Below are 23,466 nucleotides of genomic sequence, written 5' to 3'. Positions count from 1 at the left end.
CATTCCCCTTTTAATTTAATTAGTATCAATAAAGTTGATGTAGGATAAATGTCAATACGATAGCAATCCAACAACCCAAAAATGAACAAAAAGTGTGCTTTTAAAAAAATGATATGTGCGATTGACCAGTGATATTTGAAATGATAATGTATAAGGCTTTATTAAGCATGTGAATATCGTCAAATGGAAAATAACAATAATATTCCATCAAATTGGTTTTTTTTTTATTTTTGAAGCGAAGCAGCAGGCGTAACATAATTCTGTGCTTATATTCTTTTATAGTATGATGATCCTAATGCTACAATATCTAGTATTTTAGATGAAGTCAGGAAATATGTAAGTATTAACCCTTTTATACAGATATTCCTTTATTGTTTGATTTTTCAGGAGCGGATCCAGCCATTTTTAAAAGGGGGTTTCCAACCCAGGATAAAGGGGGGGGGGGGGGGGGGGGGGGGGGGGGGGGGGGGGGAGGGGGGGGGGGGGGTTTCCAACCATATGTCCCCATTCAAAAGCATTTATCATCAAAAAAAAGGGGGGTTCCAACCCCCAGGCCTTCCTCCCCCCTTTCCCCCCCCCTGGATCCGCCAATGTTTTTTAGCATGGCATTTTTTTGTGTCTAAACACAAATAGAAAAACTCTTGTTCATCTTTATTAACTTGGTTTACCCTGTGGTTTGTCAGAAACAACATGTACATAAAGTAACTGGTTTTTTTTTTGGAAGCTTAGGCCCGAGAACACAGTTATTTCGTAGTGCATTTCTTTTAGACAATAAATTCAAATTAAAAAAATCGCACCTGCTCTATCTCAAAAAGATTTTTACAGTGTAGTGTACTACTATTGATACAAATAATATCAAAATTATAGAAAATTCTACCAGCTCTAACTCAAAATATTGACAATTCTGTGTTAAGGGGGGCTAAAATTCAGTTTGACAGCTTCCGACATTCTAATTTTTGACCTTTTTTAACTGGACCAAATCACTACTTAACATAAAGATTCAGCACCCAAATTTTTTTAACATGTAATTTCATCCCCTTACTTAACATTTCATGCATAAAATATCAAGAAATAAATTGGGAAAGTGTATCAAAAAAAAATGCAAGTTATACACTGTTCACACTAGGGACTATATTTGTAGACAACGAAAACCAAAGGACGATAACTGTGTCCTTGGACCAGGTATACATCATTTATTTATGAATTTGTGTTCCTTGAAAAATAACATCTCAAATCTGATGTGAAGGTTGTCATATCCTATAGAGATGCTCTTTTTTATTGTGAGTGGGGGATATGGTAATAGTATCTATCTGTCTGTCTTTCAGTAAGATTTTCCATCTGTCCTAAACACTTTGTGAATGCAACTTCTCTGAGACCATTTGACAGAACACTCTCATAAATAGGAGGATTGTTTGCCATCAAGTTTGCTATATTGTACTGCCATGTTGATTCAACAATTTTTGTCTTGCCTCAACGTAGTTCATAAAGTGAGACCTTGTGACACACCATTCTATTCATCACAGCGTCAGGGGACAATTTGCTATGGTATAGCAATCGTGTTGCCATTGCATTAAGTAGAATAGCTGTTGGAAAAAGTTTTTAACTTCAGAGGCAAATTAATGGCTCTTTCTATACCTCCTCTTTTTAGATAAAAACCCTTGAGAAACATCCTTTTGTGCTAGGTTTTCAAAAGAAATTGATATACAGGTATATTATTTAATAATATGCTATCCCAAATTGATTTCAGGTGTCTAGTTTGTGGTAAGAAACCTTTTTTTGTTTTTGGATTTCAATGATTATTGATATATAAAAGTACAATATGCCATTCAAATTGAATCCCTGTTTCAAAAATTATTTATTTGCAGCCACTTTTTTAAATGTTAGCCATATTACATTATAAATTCATTGTACATGTATTGTAAGGAAACTTGATATCTAGGTAAAAAATATTCTGAATTTATGCCTGGTGTCAAAATAAATGAAAATATTCTACCTCATGCACATATATTGCTTTCTTTGCATCTGCATTATTAATTGTTTTTGCGCCTCAACACAAAATGTGCAAACATGGTCCTTACTGACATGTCATTTTTATATGACTGCAAAAATTTGCAGCCGTATTATGATATGGTGATTTTGTTGTCGTTGCCATCGTCCAAAGACATTTGGTTTCCAGACAATAACTTGAGTAAAAATGTATGGATCTCTATAAATTTGTACCACAAGGTTCCATACCACAAAAGGAAGGTAGGATTGAGTTTGGGGGTTATGACTGTATCCACTTAGGAATAAGGGGCCAAAAAGGGGTAAAGAACAAATAACTTCTTAAACTTTGTTTGAATTGTTTATTTCTGAACAATTTCAATGAGGTTTAAATAATCTTGAAATATTGGGGTTATTTGATATGCTCAATCTTACCGTGTATTTAGAATTTTGATGTTGGGCAGTGGTTTCAAATGTGTCCTAATTAGGATGCAAAATTAAAATTTGATTGATTTTAATATGCTGAATCTAATAATGTATTTAGATTTTGGATTTTGGGTCCATTTTTTAAATTGGTCCACATTAGTTCCAAAGGGTATAAAAATAAACTTGGTTTAATTTCAACAAATATTGAATGGTAGGGGTCTTTGCTATGCTGAATAATTCAAAATAACATTCTAACAATCAGCCATACATAAAACCAATAAACAATGAAAAATTACCTCCTCCATAACATCACATGATTCATCTCCTGCACTTTAAATAGGTACAAAGATGCATCATCAGATTTATCAAATGATCAGCATTCTCATTCAAATATATCAAGCCACTTCAATATTAATTTAAACATTTCCAACATATACTTAAAAACAGGGAAGTAACTCAAACCACAATTTAATGATAATCCACTCTAAAACACACAACATAATGTCACCTATTGATATCACTTTTCAGAACAATTCTAACCACAAATCCACAAATCTAATTAAAATAACATCTCAACCACTTAGAATTACAATCCCATAAACCACAACTGCCAACTCATGCCCAATTTTATGCCACAATTTTATCCCATTCATGTATTATTATTCTATTATCCTTTTAACTTAGATATGATTTTATCCTGCATTTCATTTCCATTCATTCATTCCTAAAATAGCTAAATTATCAGTATTAATTTCTAAATGCTAACAGTTTAACAATGTCAAGAAAAATGAATTTCCACCCCTTTCTTATCACTCACAGTCACAATATGTTGAAAAACTTCAATCATTACTTGATGACAAATAAACCTCAACTAATACACACAAACACCTCTACCCCACTTGTAGCAATATTCAAACACCAAAAAATTATTATTTAATTTAATAAAAGGTTTCCTACCAATTACAGCTTAAACTAAATTCCTTTATGGAGCATTTTATTTAAAAACTATTAAAGCTAACATTGTCCATTAATAAATAAATAAATAAAATTCTTGGTGTACTTGGATATGCTGAATCTAACCGTGTATTTCGATTTTGGATATTGGACTATAATAGGTAAAAGTCCAATTTCAAATTTTTCAGTTCTTTGACCACATTCTTTCTGTGTCAGAAACCTATGCTGTGTCAAATATTTAATCATAATCCAGATTCAGAGCTGTATCAAGCTTGAAAGTAGTGTCCATACTTGCCCCAACTGTTCAGGGTTCAACCTCTGTGGTCATATCAAGCTGCGCCTAGCAGTGCATTTTATTTTAGTTTTTACAACATTCAAATAAGATAAAAGTATTTTATATAATTGTAGTCGTTTTGAAGGAAACTCAATCTTACACATGCGAAAAATTTGATATTATTTATGTTATATCCCACAGCAACATTCCATAGACTTCCCGCCATCTAAACTTAAGCAGGGTTGTGGAGAGCATTGCATATATGTATTAGACAGACTTGCAGATGAAGCACTAAAGAACACACATTTTAGTTGGTCAAGGTAAGTTTTATGAATATATGGTTTCATCCTTAAAGTTACTACCATTTCCGTAAATCAAGAGTTACAAAGTTTTTTTGTAAAGTAAATACAGAAAAAGATGGTCTCTGTTAAAAGTGCCGCTGGGAATAACTATCAAAGTACACAGCAATGTATGCAATGGGTATCATTAGTGTAGCAGGAATTTCTAAGTAAACATTTCTGGAGTTCACTCCACTTTTTAGCTCACCTGGCCCGAAGGTGTCCGGCGTCGTCTGTTAACTTTTACAAAAATCTTCTCCTCTGAAACTACTGGGTCAAATTTAACCAAACTTGGTCACAATCATCATTGGGGTATCTAGTTTAAAAAATGTGTCCGGTGATCCGGTCAACCAACCAAGATGGCTGCCATGGCTAAAAATAGAACATAGGGGTAAAATGTAGATTTTGGCTTATATCTCTGAAACCAAAGCATTTAGAGCAAATCTGACATGGGGGTAAAATTGTTTATCAGGTCAAGATCTATCTGCCCTGAAATTTTCAGATGAATCGGAGAACCTGTTGTTGGGTTGCTGTCACTAAATTGGTAATTTTAAGAAAATTTTGCAGTATTTGGTTATTATCTTGAATATTATTATAGATAGAGATAAACTGTAAACAGCAATAATGTTCAGCAAAGTAAGATCTACAAATAAGTTGTCATGACGAAAATTGTCAGTCGACCCCTTTAGGAGTTATTGCCCTTAATAGTCAATTTTTTACAATTTTTCGTAAATTTTTGTAATCTTTTACAAAAATCTTCTCTGAAACTACTGAGACAAATTTAACCATACTTGGCCATAATCATTATTAGGGTATCTAGTTTAAAAAATTTGTGCGATGACCCCGCCTTCCAACCATCATGGCCGACTTGGTTAAAAATAGAACATAGGGGTAAAATGCAGTTTTTGGTTTATATCTCTGAAACTAAAGTATTTAGAGCAAATCTGACAGGTGGCAAAAATGTTCATCAGATTTAGATATATCTGCCCTGAAATTTTCAGACGAATCCGACAACCCGTTGTTGGGTTGCTGCCCCTGAGTTAGTAATTTTACAAAAATTTTGCAGTTTTTTGTTATTATCTTAGATATCATTATAATATCTAATATCTAATACTATTAATTATAATTATGATTTTAACCTTATTTTACATGATTTCCAAAGCATCAGTATATACAGGTGAGCGACACAGGCTCTTGAGAGCCTCTAGTTTTATTTCATTTGTGTTGCTCACTTGAGCTCATGTGACTCATTGGCCAATGTGACCTGTTGCCAACACTTAGGCATCATTCTCCTGTAAAACCACTGGACCATTTTTAGACAAATTTTGGCTGAATATTCCTTATGGTATTTTTAATCATCTTTTGTGCTTTTTATTTCTGCCCATCAACCATCATTAGGCGAGGATCCAGCCATTTTGAAAAGGGTGTTTGCAACCCCGGAACACCATGAAACGTTCACATAATTAAAAAAAAAAAAGATTTAAAAAAAAAAGGAGCTCCAACCCTCTGAACCCCCCTCGGATCTGCCAATGCAACATTGCCACCATAGCTTAAAATTGAAAAAAAAGGATAAAATGCAAGTACAATGTAATCACTTCATATTTTAAAAATTATAAAAGATCGAGAAAATCTAATGGGACCAAAAAAACTCAGAATGTCAATATCTAACAAATTCCATTACAAAAAAGAACAATAATGGATAAAGAAACTGAATACAGCAAAATTGAAAAACAAACAAATTGTGATTACAAATCAGTACTAAGTAAGATTCTTACAGCAAACAACATCCCAAATACATTTCTGCAACATCAAGTTTTAACTAGCTTAATTAGTAGACAAAAGAACATGTTTATGTTTAATTGTGTGCAATTTTTAGTGAGATTGGAGGCCACGACTGATGAAAATCATTTGTTATAGTCTCCACTCTCACTGAAAATTGAACACAAGACAGTTAACCATAAACAATGGTCTTTCAGTCTGCTAGACTTGCTAAAACTTCAAGTTGCTGAAATGGATGTTTCTTTCTTATAAGAATCTTATTAGATGGCACCTCATTATAATTGTCTTGTTAGTCAGGCTGAGAGTTATGCATTGAAGTAAGATAAGAAATTCAGTCTTCTTGGAGACTGTCAGTAACCTTGTAGAGATAATTTGTTGAGATTGCAAGACTGTTTACCACTTATTAATTTTAAAAGAACACATAAATTGGCTAATCAATAAATTGGTTGACATAATATAGACCAGAATATCCAGAAGAAGAAATGGATGAAGAAAATATAGTTGAGGATGACGCAGAGTTAACATTAGGAGAAATAGAAAAAACAATGATGCAGGTAGATTATTCTAATTAGTTTTTATTATACCACCGCAAAATTTTTCATACGACCGCAAAAAAATTGTGTTCGTCTATTGCTATCACGTCGTCGTCATCGGAAGAAAATTGGTTTCCGGACAATAACTTTAGTTTAAGTGTATGGATCTCTATGAAATGTAATCAAAAGGTTCAATACCACAAAAGGAAGGTTGGGATTGTTTTTGGGGGTGATGGTCCCAACCGTTTATGAATAAGGGGCCAAAAAGGGACCAAAACAAGCATTTTTTTAGTTTTCAGACAATTACTTGTGTTAAAGGGGCACTAGCTGTCAAATTCATGTTCACCGATTTGACTCAAATTCTCATATTTGATTTATAACAATGTAAAACATTTATCCAAATTATAAAAAGTCTAAAATAAACAGTTAACAGGACATGGGCATGATAACACGTAGCTTCGTTTCGTGTGTATTTTAGTCTTAGACGCCATCTAATTAACTATCGAGTTGACCTCCAAAGTCATCCGATGACCATATAAGCGATGTAAACATAAATAGAGATATAAATAGATTAAGGGAACTCGTGCTATTGGATTTTTCTAGGTCTGTTTAATTTCATATTATAGATTAAAAATATATGTTTATCATTGTTTTTACCTGTATAAGAATGATTTTTTTGTGGATCGGGTCAGTCAATCAAATGATTTACCTTTGTTTCACTTTCAATGTTGACATTCTTTTCCTTTAAATAACTTTACACATACAATTCACGTGTTATCCATCTCTAGCTAAGGGGTTAAATTGAAGTTCACATGAATACGGATTCAATGAAATCGAATTATTCACTTGCAAGTGAATAATTCATCATCAATGTTTCTTAGCTTATTTTGACAAAATTGAACCATACTGGCAGCTAAAAGCGAATAATTATTTCACTATTTCACTTTCATTAATGTTTGAACAAAAAAAAATCATATATTAGATTTTTTATATATCTCGTAGCTAGTGCCCCTTTAAGTGTATGGATGTCTCTTAAATTGTACCACATTTTACAAAAAGAAAATTTCTTCAAATATTATTTTTTTTGGAGGGGGGGTGGGGGTCAATTTTTTTCCCTCAGGCAGGATTTAAGAAATTATCAATTTTCCAAAACAAAAATTGGGGGTCACAATTTATTTTGCTAATTCTTTGTATATAGTCTGAAAACAGATTTACTAAGTATTGCGCAACAGCACAGTGTATTGCACAACAGCAAGAAATCTTCAATTGAATATAAATTCAAATCATATAACCAATTTTAAGTTCTTTGACTACATTTATTCTGTGTCAGAAACCTATAATGTGTCAAATGTTTAATAACAATCCAAATTCAGACCTGTATCAAGCTTGAATATTGTGTCCATTTTTGCCCCAACTTTTCATGGTTGGACCTCTGCTGTCACATCCAGCTGTGCTCGGTGAAGCACATTTTTAACAATTTGTTTTCCATTATAAAATCTCCCACTTGAAAACAATGATGAAGATAGATTATTCTTATTAGTTTTTATTAACAAGTTGTTTTCCATTATAAAATCTCCCACTTGAAATCTGCAGAGAATTATCCCTTCACTCTTTTATATATATATATATGTTTTGCCATCATAATCCAAGAGAGTATTACGTGTCAGTCCTGTCTGTTTTGACATCTGTTCATTTACTTAAAAACTTGGACTAATTTAGTCGAAACTTGCAAGGACCATCAAACAAAAGTCCTGTTTGATATTGATATATTTTGTGTTGTTTTTCCTGAGTCATGGACTTTGATCATGTAGAAAATAGATGTATTTTTAGGTTTCGATTAAATAACATGAGTTAGTATTAAGGATGTAGTCAGGTGAAATTAAAAAAATTCAGAAGTTAAAATTGATACTATAAGTCAGTTGATCATTAGTTAAGGAACAAAATAAGCTAAAAATATTGATAGGTTACCGTATGTAACTCTGTAAAAGGCTGACTCAGACTTTTACCTTATATTTAACATTGCCATTATTTGGGTCTCAAATCGTAAGAAAAGAAATCTAGAATCTGCTTAAATTTTGGTAATGAGCTTTTTATGAGCTATTGAAGTCTTCTATGAAAAGAAAAGTGGGTGATATGGGGCAAAATATTTTACCCTGTATAGTAGGAAAAAACCCAAGGAGTCAGTACATCTGACAAAAATTCATAAACCTGACATGACTACATCCTTAACAATGTCATGTAAGAAGTGTTGTTGTTACACTTGTGTAATTTGATTTTGACAAAAACCATGACTTATGCCCCTTGATTACCAAATAGTAGCCAAACTTTAGGTTTCCATGCAGTAACCTAGGGTTTCTTTTAATAATTAATGTTGATGACATTCCTTTATAAAAATCTATTAAATTTATTCTTACTGTTTCTAAATCCAGTTGGCGAAAGAGTTTGTCATTTGAGACAAACACTTTCCTTTTGCTGAAGATTGTATGTTGTATGTTTTGGTTTTATTGTATTGCTGGATTGCTGTCTAACTGACTTTTACTAAATTAGTTACATACTATTACTCTGACGTCAGATAATCTGTTTTGGGACTGGTTGGGCTGTGGGACTTCACTGCTGTTCATATTGAAAACAGGGATGGGGTAATCGTAATCTGTAATCGTAATCGATTGTAATTGATTACATTTTTTCCAGTAATCGACAGTAATCTGTAATCGAAGACATTTTCGATTACATGTAATCGTAATTTAATCGATTACAGCAAAAATCATGATGTAATCATCGATTACTTTCGATTACATTTCGATTACTTTAGTAAAATAGTTTGATGAAATATAACCTAGTATTTTAAATGAAAACATGTATGTATTCATCACTTTGAAGTACTGATATGACTTAAGAGTTTATCAACTGCCTTTATATTTCTATCTATTGTCTCAAGCTGCATTATGATCAACCAGATCCCCTACCATAATTTACTTTATATCTAGCTTTTGAAACAAATGGATTGATGTGCTTGTCAATAAGTCAACACCTTTTATATTAAAATAAGAAAATAGATTTAAAATAAGAAATGTGTCTTAAGTTAAGTTCTGTACTTCCTTAAAGTAGTAAGCTTATTTGTATTAAATTTCCTAAAAGCATAATTTTCAATAAGATTTAAGCTTAGAATAGATAAAACAGTTGATTTCTTATAATGTTAAGATATACATGTATATGAAAAATAAGTACACAAAATCCTTTTAACAATGAACCAATACCTATGCATTGAAATTCTTTTCAGAAAAAGATACATGTGTCCCTTGTTGACACTATAAATATATACTGTTTATAATTTTATTATAGAATAAAAAAATCTTAACAAACTTGTCTTTACTAATCAGATGATCAAAGTCTTCTAATCACTATATAAGACACATACTTTGTTTTTATTTCAATTACTGTTTGTCTAATTAAGATGGAGATTTACATTATTTTGCCCCAGGTTATAAATTGTACTCCATTGGCAGTTTTATAACCTATAATAAAGGTGGTTTTCAAACAAAAGGATTAAATCATGTTTGTCATTATAATTATAAATTTTGATCCTTAAAATTAGCTGAACTAATTAATAATTCTACTTTTTTATATTTTCTTCTGAGAAAACTTCCAACATTGTAAATAACTATGCTAAAATATACCTGCTTTTAATGAATAAAAACAAAAAAGCTAAGTTAAGTCAGTACGAAAGCAAAATTATTGAAAAAAACTTTAAACATATATATAAGTGATTGATGGAATGCAATGTCATCTCTAATTCATGTTGAAAGTCAAATTTCAAGATTTTTTTAATAATTCTGATCCTCAGTAAGAGATTCCATCTAGATAACAACTGTCAACTTATAATTTGGAAACAATGATTTAAATGCTGTTTTTTTGGTAAAGTTCTAAACACCTACTATACAAACGTTGATCAACATGATAGTGTTTAACTTACTTTATTTTTTTTTAAATTTTGAAGCATGTAATTGACAGTAATCAAAAAGTAATGTAATTACTTTTGATAAAGTAATCGATTGCAATCGATTACATACAAAAATCTGAGTAATCGATTATTAATCGATTGCACAAAATACCTTCATGTAATCGATTATTAATCGATTACATTTGTCAGTAATCGTGCCCATCCCTGATTGAAAACATGAAAATTGCCAATCTAGACTTTGGGCAACTCTTTCATTGGTATGAAATAGCCTTGACCAGTTCATATGAAATTTGGAATCATTCAACACTGTTTAATTTTAAAATATTTTACCTGTACTTCCCTGAGTTATGCCCTTATTATGTGAAAAGTAGCCAAATTTGAGTTTCTTATTCTGAATGTGAAATTGAATATCCATTAAGATTTTAAAACACAGTATTATAAACTAGTACTGAAAACAAGGTCAGTCCCATATTGATGACAATCACATGTGACATTTCTATATATAGCTAGTAAAACTGTATTTCATTCCTTGGGTGAATTTGGCAATCTCCTATGGTTTTATTTTGGGTATATTGCTTTTCAACATTTGCTCTATTTCATATTTGTTTGATTTTGGTTTCAAGCACCACAGAGAAAAAACAGATTTTTGAAATGTGAGATATGCATACAGTGCATTAAATTAAATATGATATTTTGTAATTTTGTATTAAGCCTCTGGCCATACTCTAGATTTCTCCTTTGGTACATTGTTTGGTTTGCTAATCCCTGTTGTATCTGTGATTGAATTTATGTCTAGGATCACCTAGAACCTTTTTTTTTACATTCTTTCCCCTTTTCTTAAGGTATGCAGTATTTGCCACAGAAATCACTTGTTAGCTCACCTGGCCACAAGGGCTAAGTGAGCTTTTCTCATCACTTGGCATCTGTCCTCCGTCTTTTTCTGTCAATTTTTACTAAATTCCTCTCCTCTGAAACTATTGGGCCAAATTTGGCCACAATCATCATTGGGCTATATAGTTGTGCCCGATGACCCCGCCTGCCAAAGAACATTGCTGACATAGTTAAAAAAATACAAGTTTTGACTATTATTTTGAAAACAGCTATAAATAGAATAAATCTGACAGGGGCCAGAAATGTTCAGGATGTTAAGATCTACCTACTGTCCATTAACATCAAAACGACTTATTTCAGGACTTATTGCCCTTAAATGATTAATTTTACTGTTTATTTTCATTTTTGCCTTTTATCTTAAAAAGTATTATAGATAATTGGTAATTTTAAAAAGAAAAAAATGCTCAGAAAATGATGTACAAATAAATCTAAAATTTGAATTTATGGTGTTCTTTGAAATGCTGAATCTAACCATGTATTGAGAGATTTTGGATTGTGGGCTCCTTTATCAAATTGGTCCACATTAAGGTCCAAAGGGTCCTAAATTAAACTTTTGTCTGATTTCATCAAAAATTGAATTCTTGGGATTCTTTGATATGCTGATTCTAATATGTACTTAGATTTTGGATATTGGACCAATATAGGTAAATGTCCAATTTCAAATATTTCAGTTCTTTGACCACATTCATTTTGTGTCACAAACCTATGCTGTTTCAAATATTCAATCACAATCCAAATTCAGAGCTGTTTTAAGCTTAAATGTAGTGTCCATACTTGCTCAACTGTTCAGGGTTTGACCTCTGCAGGAAAATCCGGTTTGCTGTCACTCTGACAGCCTCTTGTTGCCTATTATCTTCAAAATTATAATAGATAGATGGAAACTTTAAAAATCAATATGATCAACAACAGAAGATCTACAAATAAGTTAAACACGACAGGAATATCAGTTGACTCCTTATTAGAGTTATTGAACTTTAATGATGTTTTTACCAATTTTTTTTGTCTTGCCTATTATCTAGAAAACTATAAAAGATAAAAGGACACTTTAAATAGCAATAATGATCAGCAAGACAAGGTCTAGAAATAAGTCAAATTTGCCAAAATAGTTAGTTGACTTTTTATAGGAATTATTGCCATTAAATGACAACTTTTTACCCTTTTTGTTGTTTTGGGCAAGATAAAGAGGAATCCTATAGAAAACAAGTTATCACCAATAAAAGATAAAAAAAAAAGAGATTTTTATCATGTCAATCATATTCTAGTCTACAATGTTGGAGAGTGTTTATTGTTGAAGATGCACATAGACTTATGTGAGTAACACAGGCCCTTTAGAGCCTCTAGTTTTACTGGAGTACCTACTGAAACATTCCATTAATATCAAACTTGAATAAATGTTGATTGGTATATGCATCAATCATACAGCAATCCAATGGCACAAAACAACATCTAGAGGTCAATATAATAGACTTTTTTTTAAATATATGTCAAGCTTTAAATCGACATGTTTGAAAATTTGTGATTAAAATCAACAGACAATCAACAATCAGTCAACAACACCTAAAGGATCAAAAACACTAAGATATAAAGAAGGCCATTATGATCATAAGTACAAGAATAACTGCCAAAAATGCTTGCCTTGCAGATCATTTCATAATCTAATATATACTGTCATGCAGATGCATTCTCAAGCCAACCAAGCTATATCTGATTGTTATTATTTCAGAATCATATATTGTTACTTTTACCTAGTATAATTAATATACAAATGAATTTCAAATAGTTGTAACTTAAAATTTTCATTTTCTATTTTATTGATGTATGAGAATTTAATACCTCTGCAGATAACCTTGACTCTGTTGTACAATAATCATCTCTTCTTTTCTACAATTACATTTTTGTCGAGCCTGCAACATGTATGTTGCTAAAGCGAGACATAGCAATCCTAGATTCCATCGTCGTCTTCATCCACAGTTAGGTTCAGTATGTGGTTAAAGTTTTTTATACGACTGCAAAAAAATTTTTTGGATCGTATAATGGTATGATGTCGTCGTCTGAGTCGTCGTCATCCGAAGACACATTGGTTTCCGGACAATAACTTTATTTTAAGTGAATGGATCTCTATGAAATTTTTTAAGAAGGTTCAAAACCACAAAAGGAAGGTTGGGATTGATTTTTGGATAATGGTCCCAACCGTTTAGGAATTAGGGGCCCAAAAGGGGCCAAAACAAGCATTTTTCTAGTTTCAGGATAATAACTTGTGTATAAGTATTTCGATTGCTCTGAATTGTACCACAATGTTTAATACCACAAGTAAAAGGTTGGGATTCATTTTAGGGGTTATGGGACCAACAGTTTTGGAATTAAGGGCCAAAAAGGGGCCAAAAACAAGCATTTTTCTAGTTTCCAGACAATAACTTGTGTGTAAGTGTATGGATCTCTCTGACATTGTACCACAAGGTTCCATATAACAAAGGGAAGGCTGTGATTGAGTTTGGGGTTAATTGCCCCAAACATGTAGGAATTAGGGGCCAAAAAAGGGCCAAAAACAAGCATTTTTCTAGTTTCCAGACAATAACTTGTGTTTAAGTGTATGGATCTCTCTGAAATTGTACTACAATGTTCCATACTACAAAGGAAAGTCTGGGATTGAGTTTTGGGGTTATTGCTCCAAGGGGGGTTTCAAAAAGTTTGGGGGGGATTTTTTTTTCCAATTTTTTTAAGGGATTCATATTTTTTTTCAAATTTTTCAAATTTCGAATTTTTGAAAAGTTTCAAGAAGAAATCTTTAATTGCACAGTATTGCACAATAGATTTGTAAGATCTTTGACCACATTTATTTTGTGTCAGAAACCTATATTATGTCAAAAATTTGATCACAATCCAAATTCAGACAGTATCAAGCTTGAATATTGTGTCCAAATTTGCCCAAACTGTTCAGGGTTCGACCTCTGCGGTCGTATCAGGCTACGCTCAGCGAAGCATTTTATTTTAGACATAAATAACTTTGTCAAACCTTCATGGAATTTTAGGAAATTTGGACAGAAGCTTGTTTATGAACAACATACTGTATCCAGAGCAAAATTTTGAAAATATTTATTTTCATTTTTCTGTATTTTACTGATAAATGGACTTATTTTTTTTTTTTACAGTTATCAAGTAGATACGTATCAGTCTGAGGTACAAGTTTTTCAGTCATCAATAACTTTGTCAGATCTTCATGGAAGTTAAGGAAATTTGGACATGAGAAGCTTAGTTATGACAAAAAAACAGTATTCAGAGCAAAATTTTGAAAATATTTATTTTCATTTTTCTGTATTTAACGTTAACTGACTTAGTTTTTTACAGTTAACATTTACAGACAGTCCGGGATTAAACTTTTTTGACATGATAAATTTGTAAACCTTCATGGATTGTTATGAAACTTGGACAGAAGCTAATTTTCAAGACCATGAAATAGCATCTAAAGAAAAAGTTTGATTGTTTTTTAAATTCTGTATTTTACTGATAAATGGACTCCCTTTTTAAGTCAACATTACATTTTTACACTGACAGCAGCAATGGCAGGCAAGACACAGGGTTCCACAGAAACCCTTACAAGTTTTTACATTTTAATTGGAAAGAACTTTTGCTCATGGATTTTAATGGTTATGGTTCTGAAAAAGATGTATTATAATGTATATTTCCATGTTTTGATTTGATGAAATCCAAGAAGATATCTACCCTATTGATAAAACTACTGTAATAGCTCCCCAAAAGTACTTATTTCAAATAATTTCAGACATATAATGATGATGAGGAATTTGAAGAAGAGGAACAAATATTAGACTTGGAAGGACTGAAAAAACGATCACAAAAGGTTAGGATGTACCTCATTTATATTCCATAATTTGATATTATGTTTACAATACTTGAATTTGTACAACCATAAATTTCTTTGATCACATTTTAGCATGGTTGTGTTAATGTCAGTGTCATCAGTCTGTATGAAGAGAGTTTTTTTCTCAATAATGCTAGATGTAGATGATTTCTTCTGATCACTATTCATATAAAGATTAATGACAGAAAAGTAAGGTATTGCCAAACATTTAAACTAATGAAGCCAAAAGTGTTCCAAAACAGTATTTTCTCTAAATGTAATGTACCAAGTTTATTTATTTCAGATTTTGATCCAGTTTGTTGTTGTTGTATTCTTTTCAAAACAAAACTGTAGTCTTTATAGTTCCTGTGATATATTGGTCCAATCTTTTTTATTTATGTTATTTTGTTTTTTACATTTCAATTTCTAGTCTGATTTTAATGCAGATCAATCTGCTTACATATTTCAATCATATTTGTAGTTGCTCTTACAATTTTTAAGATTTAAGTTGCCAAAGAGCAAAAAATGATGTGTCCATAAGGAACATAGAAATTTTAGGTTTTATCCAATTTTGATGGGAATTAATTAATTTACTTTCCTCTTTAAAGAACTCTTTCAAATAGATTTTGCATAACCCTTACAGTTTTACAGTGAGATAAAGGTATGGAAAATCACACATTTATAAGGCAAATCAAATACCAAGTACTGTGTCTAGCACAATTACTGTGTCAACAGTTGCTTTTACAAAACACCTGTGTAAATACACAATTAAGTTATGTACTTAGCTAATTCCATCAACAATTTCACTTAGAATTTTTAGGCAAAATTTAATATGACTTGAATCACCTAAAAGATGTTAGGTATTACATTTTATAGCATTTATTAATTTTTTAGTAGTGCTGATGTTTACATATTTATATTTATATATCTTTTTTTTTTAGCAACAAGACATTGAAAGTTCAAAACCTGAAGAAATTCTTGAATCAACCACTGATGCAGCAGACTGGAAATTGGAAGTAGAGAGAGTGTTACCTCAGCTGAAAGTCACTATAAGAACAGACAACAAGGTAAAGTAAAATTTAATCATCTGAATAATATTTCAGGACTTTTTCTCTATACTGTTAAAGATTGCTAGGGCTAAATGATGATATGTTTTATATACATTGGGTATCCATCAATGTGACAGCATCTAGTCTCTTCTTTGAGTTTGGTTTTTCAGTTCTGAAGAACTATTTTTTTTAGCTTAAATTTATAACAGATTTGACCAAAAGAGAAGACATTTAAATTAGTTTATATTTACCATACATGAATAAAGTTCCATTTTTTTTACAGGACTGGCGGGTTCATGTGGAACAAATGCATCAGCATAAAGATGGAATTGAATCATCACTGACAGAAACTAAAACCCACTTAGATAAATTGCAAAATGAAATAACTAGAACTTTAGAAAAGATCAGTAGTCGTGAAAAATATATCAATAACCAACTGGAACACTTGCTAGGAGAATTTAGGGGAGCCCAAGAGCAGCTATCAGAAAGTAAAGAAAGATATAGACAGGCTAGTAGAGGAGTCACTGAAAGGTCAAGGTTACTGGGAGAGGTAAGTTCATTTGAGCCACCTTTTAAAGATTATGTCGTGTGTAACATTGACATCTATCAAATCTCTAGAAATACAAATCATACACTATCTCTTAATATAAGTTTTATTTTCCCAAGGCATCAATGAGCACTCTGTCCGTCTGTCTGTCCGTCCGTCTGTCCATCCGTCAGTCCGGCAAATCAGCTTTCCACACTTTTTTTCTTCGTCCTTGCAGATATTGATTTGATATTTGGTGTATAGTTTTGCCATGACAAGTTATAGATCAAGTTGGAATTTTGTTCTGGTCTGATGATTTAGTCCAGAGTTATGGAGCATAACTCTGGACCATATCTAATGTTAGAGTACTATGTTAAACCATATTTCTGTACAAAGGGAGATAACTCATTTTTTAAAAGACATTCTTTGGTAAATTATTGGAAGAATTTTTTTGCAGGTTTGTTATTTTGTATAAACTAATTTTCTGAATGCTATATATATATATAAAAAAAATTATGAAGTCCTTTAATTAGATAATAATCTATTTTTATTAATGTATATATTACATTACATTGCGTAGATAAAAATTGTTGACATTTTATAGATAAGTTACAAATCTATATTAGTTTGTGACAAATAAAAGAAAAAATTTGGAACTATTAATTATATTTGATTATAATTTGAAAATAGATATACACTGTATTACATCATATCTAATTTTAGAGAACTATTTATCATATCTAATGTTAAAGTGTTTTCCACACCTTTTTTCATCATGCTTGAAGATATTGATTGATAATTGGTATATAGTTTTATCATGACAAGTTATACAGATCAAGTTCGAAATTTTGTTTCGGTCTGATAATTTTGTGCAGAGTTATGGTCCTTGGACTTGAAAAATTCACTCATTTAATCAGTTTTCCACACTGTTATTAGTCATGATTGAAGATATTGACTTGATATTTTCTTTTTGTTTACACCATGACAAGTTATAGAACAAGTTAACTTTTGTTCCAGTATAATGAATTTTTACCTGGTAGGGGACTATGTATTGCCATGCAATACTCTCAGAATGCTTGTTCATTACAATATTTGAATTTTATAAAGTTGCTTTTGAACAAAAAATACACACATGTGTGTATAATATATATATCAGCAGGGTTTAAGAACATCCGTTGTTCGACCTGCCAGTCAAATGCGTTTTGTTAAAATATACTTTTTCATATTTTTGGTCTTTTGGAAAATGTTGTTTGTGCTGTATTTAGTCCCCTCAACCAAGAAATTTGTTTTGCATGCACACGTATAAAAATTGTGGTTTTTATCCAACACAATCATAGGTTTGAACGTTGTTTTCAATTTAGACTTGTTGGTAATATATATATATATATATTTCAAAAACAATTTTAACTCTAAATTTGTTCATTACCTTTATTTTTATTTGTAATACAGAGAAGTACAATGTATGTTATTTGATTTTAATTATTTGAGATGTCATTTTCACAAAAATATGAATTAATGCTTTCTGTTGCCATGGTGACTGAAAATTATATTTTCAGATATCAAAACACAACAACAAAAATTGTACCTCCAAATTTTTTTTACAAGAATCTCATGATACAATAAACAAGAGTGCACACACTTTGATGTCTTGCCTGTTTTACTACCATTGATTTTATTTTGATAGCCCTAAATATAAAGTTTTACTACAAGTTTCACATTAACTTAACATGATCCAAGAAAATGAGGTCAAGGTCAGATAAACCAAGCCAGAAATACATGTACACGTTACAATCATTCCATACATTGAATATAGTTGACTTATTGCTTATAATTATAGTATACAAGAAACAGACCAAACCATGATCACTTTATATTGACCAATGAACCATGAATATGGGGTCAAGGTCAGATGAACCCTGCCAGACAGACATGTACACTTTACAATCATTCCATGGATCAATAAAAATAAAATTGAGAATGGAAATGGGGAATGTGTCAAAGAGACAACAACCCTGACCAAAGAGCAGAAAACAGTCCAAGGCCACCAATGGGTCTTCAACACAGCAAGAAAATCCAGCACCCGGAGGCGGGCTTCAGCTGGCCCCTAAACAAAATTGTGTACTAGTTCAGTGAAAATGGACGTCACACTAAACTCTGAAACATAATATAGTTGATATGGTAGTACATCAAATATAGTTGACATATCAAATATAGTATCTAAGAAACAAACTTTACCAGGAAAACTTAACATTGACCAATGGACATGAAAATGAGGTCAAAGTCAAATGATACCTGCCAGACAGACATATAAACCTTACAATCATTTCATACACCAAATATAGTTGACCCATTGCTTATAGTTTAAGAAAAACAGACTTAAACACAAAAACTTAACATTGGGCAATGAACCGTGAAAATGAGGTCAAGGTCAAATATAACCTGCCAGACTGACATGTACATCGTAAAATATTTCCATACACCAAATATAGCTGACCTATTGCATACAATATTAGAAAAACAGACCAAAACACAAAAACTTAACTTTAACCACGTGAAAATGAGGTCAAGGTGAGATGACATCTGCTAGTTGGACATGTACACCTTACAATTGTTCCATACACCCAATATGGTAGACCTATTACTAATTATAGTATCTGAGATATGGACTTGACCACGAAAACTTAACCTTGTTCACTGATCCATGACATGAGGTCGAGGTCAAGTGAAAACTGTCTGACAGGCATGAGGACCATGCAAGGTATGCACATACTAGATATAGTTATCCTATTACTCATAATAAGAGAGAAATTAACATTACAAAAAATCTTACCTTTTTTTTCGAATAGTCACTGAACCATGAAAATGAGGTTAAGGACAAAGGACATATGACAGACGGAAACTTCATAACATAAGGCATCTATATACACAGTATGAGGCATCCAGGTCTTCTACCTTCTGAAATATTAAGGTTTTAAGTAGTAAGTTAACGTTGCCGCTGCCGCCAGATCATTATATTATCCCTATGTTGAGCTTTCTGCGACAGAAGTCGCAGGCTCGACAAAAAGCAGACTTCTCTGGACTCTTATGGCATGTATGGCAGATTTAAAGCCTTCAAAGCTGTTATTTTCATTTTTATACGACCGCAAAAAAATTTTTGTGGTCGTATATTGGTATGATGTTGGCGTCGTCGTCGTCCGGCGTCGTCGTCGTCGTCGTCGTCGTCCGGCGTCGTCCGAAGACACATTGGTTTTCGCACTCTAACTTTAGTTTAAGTTAATGGATCTTTATGAAATTTTACCACAAGGTTCAATACCACAAAAGGAAGGTTGGGATTGATTTTGGGGGTTATGGTAATAACAGTAAAGGAATTAGGGGCCAAAAATAAGCATTTTTGTAACTTCCAGACATAACTTGTGTGTTAGTGTATGGATCTCTCTGACATTTTACCACAAGGTTCCATATCACTAAAGGAATGCTGGGATTGATTTTGGGGGTAATTGCCTCCAAATTTTAGGAATTAGGGGCCAAAAAAGGGGCAAAAAACAAGCATTTTTCTAGTTTCATGACAATAACTTGTGTGTAAGTGTATGGATCTTTCTGAAATTGTACTACAAGGTTCCATATCACAAAGGGAAAGCTGGGTTTGAGTTTGGGGGTAATTGCCCTAAACGTTTAGGAATTTGGGGCCAAAAAGGGGCCAAAAAACACATTTTTTTCTAGTTTCCAGACAATAACTTGTGTTCAAGTGTATGGATCTCTCTGAAATTGTACTGCAAGGTACCATACCACAAAGGGAAGGCTGGGATTGAGTTTGGGGGTGATGAATCATAATGGGGGTTCAAAAAATTTTGGGGGGGATTTATTTTTTTTTCCTTTTTTTTCTTTTTTTCCTTTTTTGTTTCTTTTAAAATATTCCATTTTAAGTTGGTTATTTCTGATTAATATTAAAATCAAATAAAAATGATATGGTAGGAGATACACACCAAACAGGATGTGTAAATTATTATATAATAAGTATTGTGCAATAGCAAGAAATTTTCAATTGCACAGTATTGCACAATAGCAAGAAATCTTCAATTGCACAGTATTGCGCAATAGCAAGAAATCTTCAATTGCACAGTATTGCGCAATAGCAAGAAATATCCAATAGCACAATATTGCGCAATAGCAAGAAATTGTCAATTGTACAGTATTGCGCAATAGCAAGAAATATTTAATAGCACAGGATTGTGCAAAAGAAGATACTTCCTATAAATTGCTTATTTCTTGACCAATTTCGATGGGGTTTTATTCTTGATTTCATGGGGTTCTTTAATATGCTGAATCTAACCGTGTATTTAGTTTTTGGATTTTGGGCCCCGTTTTTAAATTGGTCCACATTGAGGTCCAAAGGGTCCAAAATTAAACTTTGTTTGATTTCATCAAAAATTGAATTATTGGGGTTCTTTGATATGCCGAATCTAACTGTGTATTTAGATTCTTAAATTTTGGTTCCGTTTTCAAATTGGTCTACATTAAGGTCCAAAGGGTCCAAAATTAAACTTAGTTTGATTTTAACAAAAAATGAATTCTTAGGGTTCTTTGATATGCTGAATCTAAACATGTATTTAGATTTTTGATTATGGGCCCATTTTTCAAGTTGGTCCAAATCGGGGTCCAAAATTAAACTTTGTTTGATTTCAACAAAAATTGAATATATGGGGTTCTTTGATATGCTGAATCTAACCATGTATTTAGATTTTTGATTTTTGGGCCCTGTTATCAACTTTGTCCACATTGAGGTCTAAAGGGTCCAAAATTAAACTTTGTTTGATTTCATCAAAAATTGAATTATTGGGGTTCTTTGATATGCCGAATCTAACCGTGTATTTAGATTCTTAATTTTTGGTTCCGTTTTCAAATTGGTCTACATTAAGGTCCAAAGGGTCCAAAATTAAACTTAGTTTGATTTTAACAAAAATTGAATTCTTAGGGTTCTTTGATATGCTGAATCTAAACATGTATTTAGATTTTTGATTATGGGCCCAGTTTTCAAGTTGGTCCAAATCGGGGTCCAAAATTAAACTTTGTTTGATTTCAACAAAAATTGAATATATGGGGTTCTTTGATATGCTGAATCTAACCATGTATTTAGATTTTTGATTTTTGGGCCCCGTTATCAACTTTGTCCACATTGAGGTCAAAAGGGTCCAAAATTAAACTTTGTTTGATTTCATCAAAAATTGAATTCTTGGGGTTCTTTGATATGCTGAATCTAACCATGTATTTAGATTTTTGATATTGGACCATAATAGGTGAATGTCCAATTTAAAATTTTTAAGTTCTTAGACCACATTCAATCTGTGTTAGAAACCTATGCTGTGTCAAATATTTAATCACAATCCAAATCCAAAGCTGTATCAAGCTTGAATGTTGTGTCCATACTTCCCCCAACTGTTCAGGGTTCGACCTCTGCGGTCGTATCAAGCTGCGCCCTGCGGAGCATTTTATTTTCTGTTTAGTTACCATGGTAATTTTGGAATTTTACAATTTCCTTCAATTTTCCCATGTTTTTCAAGTACTTATATTTCTTTTCTTGTTCTGTGGATTCATTTGTTTTTGTGGATTGAGAAACACTTGTATTTACATAGATATTTGATTTGGCAGATTTGCCAAGTCTGTATAGTCAATTACAGCAATATGTTGAGGCATAAAATAGTAATGTCATTTTCTTGATTTTATTTTCAATTTTATGACTGTGCCATTTCACAGTGTGTAAGTAATGTATAAACCATCTTAGAATAAAACAGACTGTATTCAAAATCCTTCAAAATATCATTTGTCAAAAACTATACATCCAATCTCCATGAAATAAAGTGTAATTTTCTTTCTTGTTATATGATCTTTCTTATGAATAAAAGGTCAATTAAATATCAATAAAAGAATATTTTGTTGCACCAGGCTATCATAAGTGAGCAATAGCTCACAAATCAACTTGTTAAGCCAGGGGTTCATCTGACAATGGCTTACCCACTTGGTCTGGAGGTACTTACCCAATAAAAATATTTCTGAAAATTATATAAAGCTCTAGTTAAAAGATTTCATCTAGAAACCATGATTTTGAAGAATTGACATGAAATTTAAAGGCTTTCTCCCTTCCTCATCAACCATTGTTTAAGTTTTATCAAAAGTTACCACTCGCACACAAAAAATCACTCATAATATTTCTAGATAAGATTCTTCACCTATTCTATAACTTTAAAAAGATCTAAGTATTGTTCCAATTAATAAAAAAAACTCTGAGTTCTTTACTGAAACATGCATATTTTTAGAAATGAATTACTGACTGTGCTCCTGCTAAATAAATAATCATATGCATGCATGAAAATGATATATAATTGGGGCAAATTGCACATTTAAGACAAAATGACGTAAATAAATTATTAAATAGAAATAACAGTTGAATAAGTGAAAGGGATAGTTGTCAGGTCAACAGTTATATCATATGTACATTAAGATTTCATGAATGACTTCATGCCACTTATGGCAAATAAAAAATGTATGAGAGTAAATAATATGTACCGGGGTAACACTCAAGAAATTTTATTATTGACAAATAAAATAAATAGGAAATTGTGGAATATTTAAATTTCATTTTATACTCTCCATGGTTATTAATATTCATAATATACTAAAGTTTCTGTAAAAGAGGGGCTAAAGATACCAGAGGGACATTCAAACTCATAAGTCGAAAATAAACTAACAAAGCCATGGCTAAAAAAGAAAAAGACCAACAGACAAACAACACACAACATAGAAAACTAAAGACTGAGCAATACAAACCCCACCAAAAGCTGTGTTTCATGTAGAATTATTAGCATTTAGTGAAAGAAAACAAACATTAACCAAGAAACACT

The 23,466-nt window shown here is 31.8% G+C and overlaps 1 protein-coding gene across 1 annotated transcript in view; it reads left to right on the top strand.

Annotated features, from left to right (window-relative positions):
* Positions 1-23,466, top strand: part of LOC127701165 (intraflagellar transport protein 57 homolog) — a 49,412-nt gene that overhangs the window by 16,499 nt on the left and 9,447 nt on the right. The window contains exons 4-9 of the mRNA XM_052204989.1: positions 283-336; positions 3,839-3,957; positions 6,215-6,308; positions 14,918-14,995; positions 15,937-16,062; positions 16,328-16,594. Of these exons, the coding sequence (XP_052060949.1) occupies positions 283-336; positions 3,839-3,957; positions 6,215-6,308; positions 14,918-14,995; positions 15,937-16,062; positions 16,328-16,594 (738 nt within the window). The remainder of the gene's footprint in view (positions 1-282; positions 337-3,838; positions 3,958-6,214; positions 6,309-14,917; positions 14,996-15,936; positions 16,063-16,327; positions 16,595-23,466) is intronic.

The sequence above is a fragment of the Mytilus californianus genome, unplaced genomic scaffold, assembly GCF_021869535.1.
Source record: "Mytilus californianus isolate M0D057914Y unplaced genomic scaffold, xbMytCali1.0.p SCAF_5, whole genome shotgun sequence".
NCBI lineage: Eukaryota > Metazoa > Mollusca > Bivalvia > Mytilida > Mytilidae > Mytilus > Mytilus californianus.
This window is presented reverse-complemented; position numbering and strand designations above follow the sequence as displayed.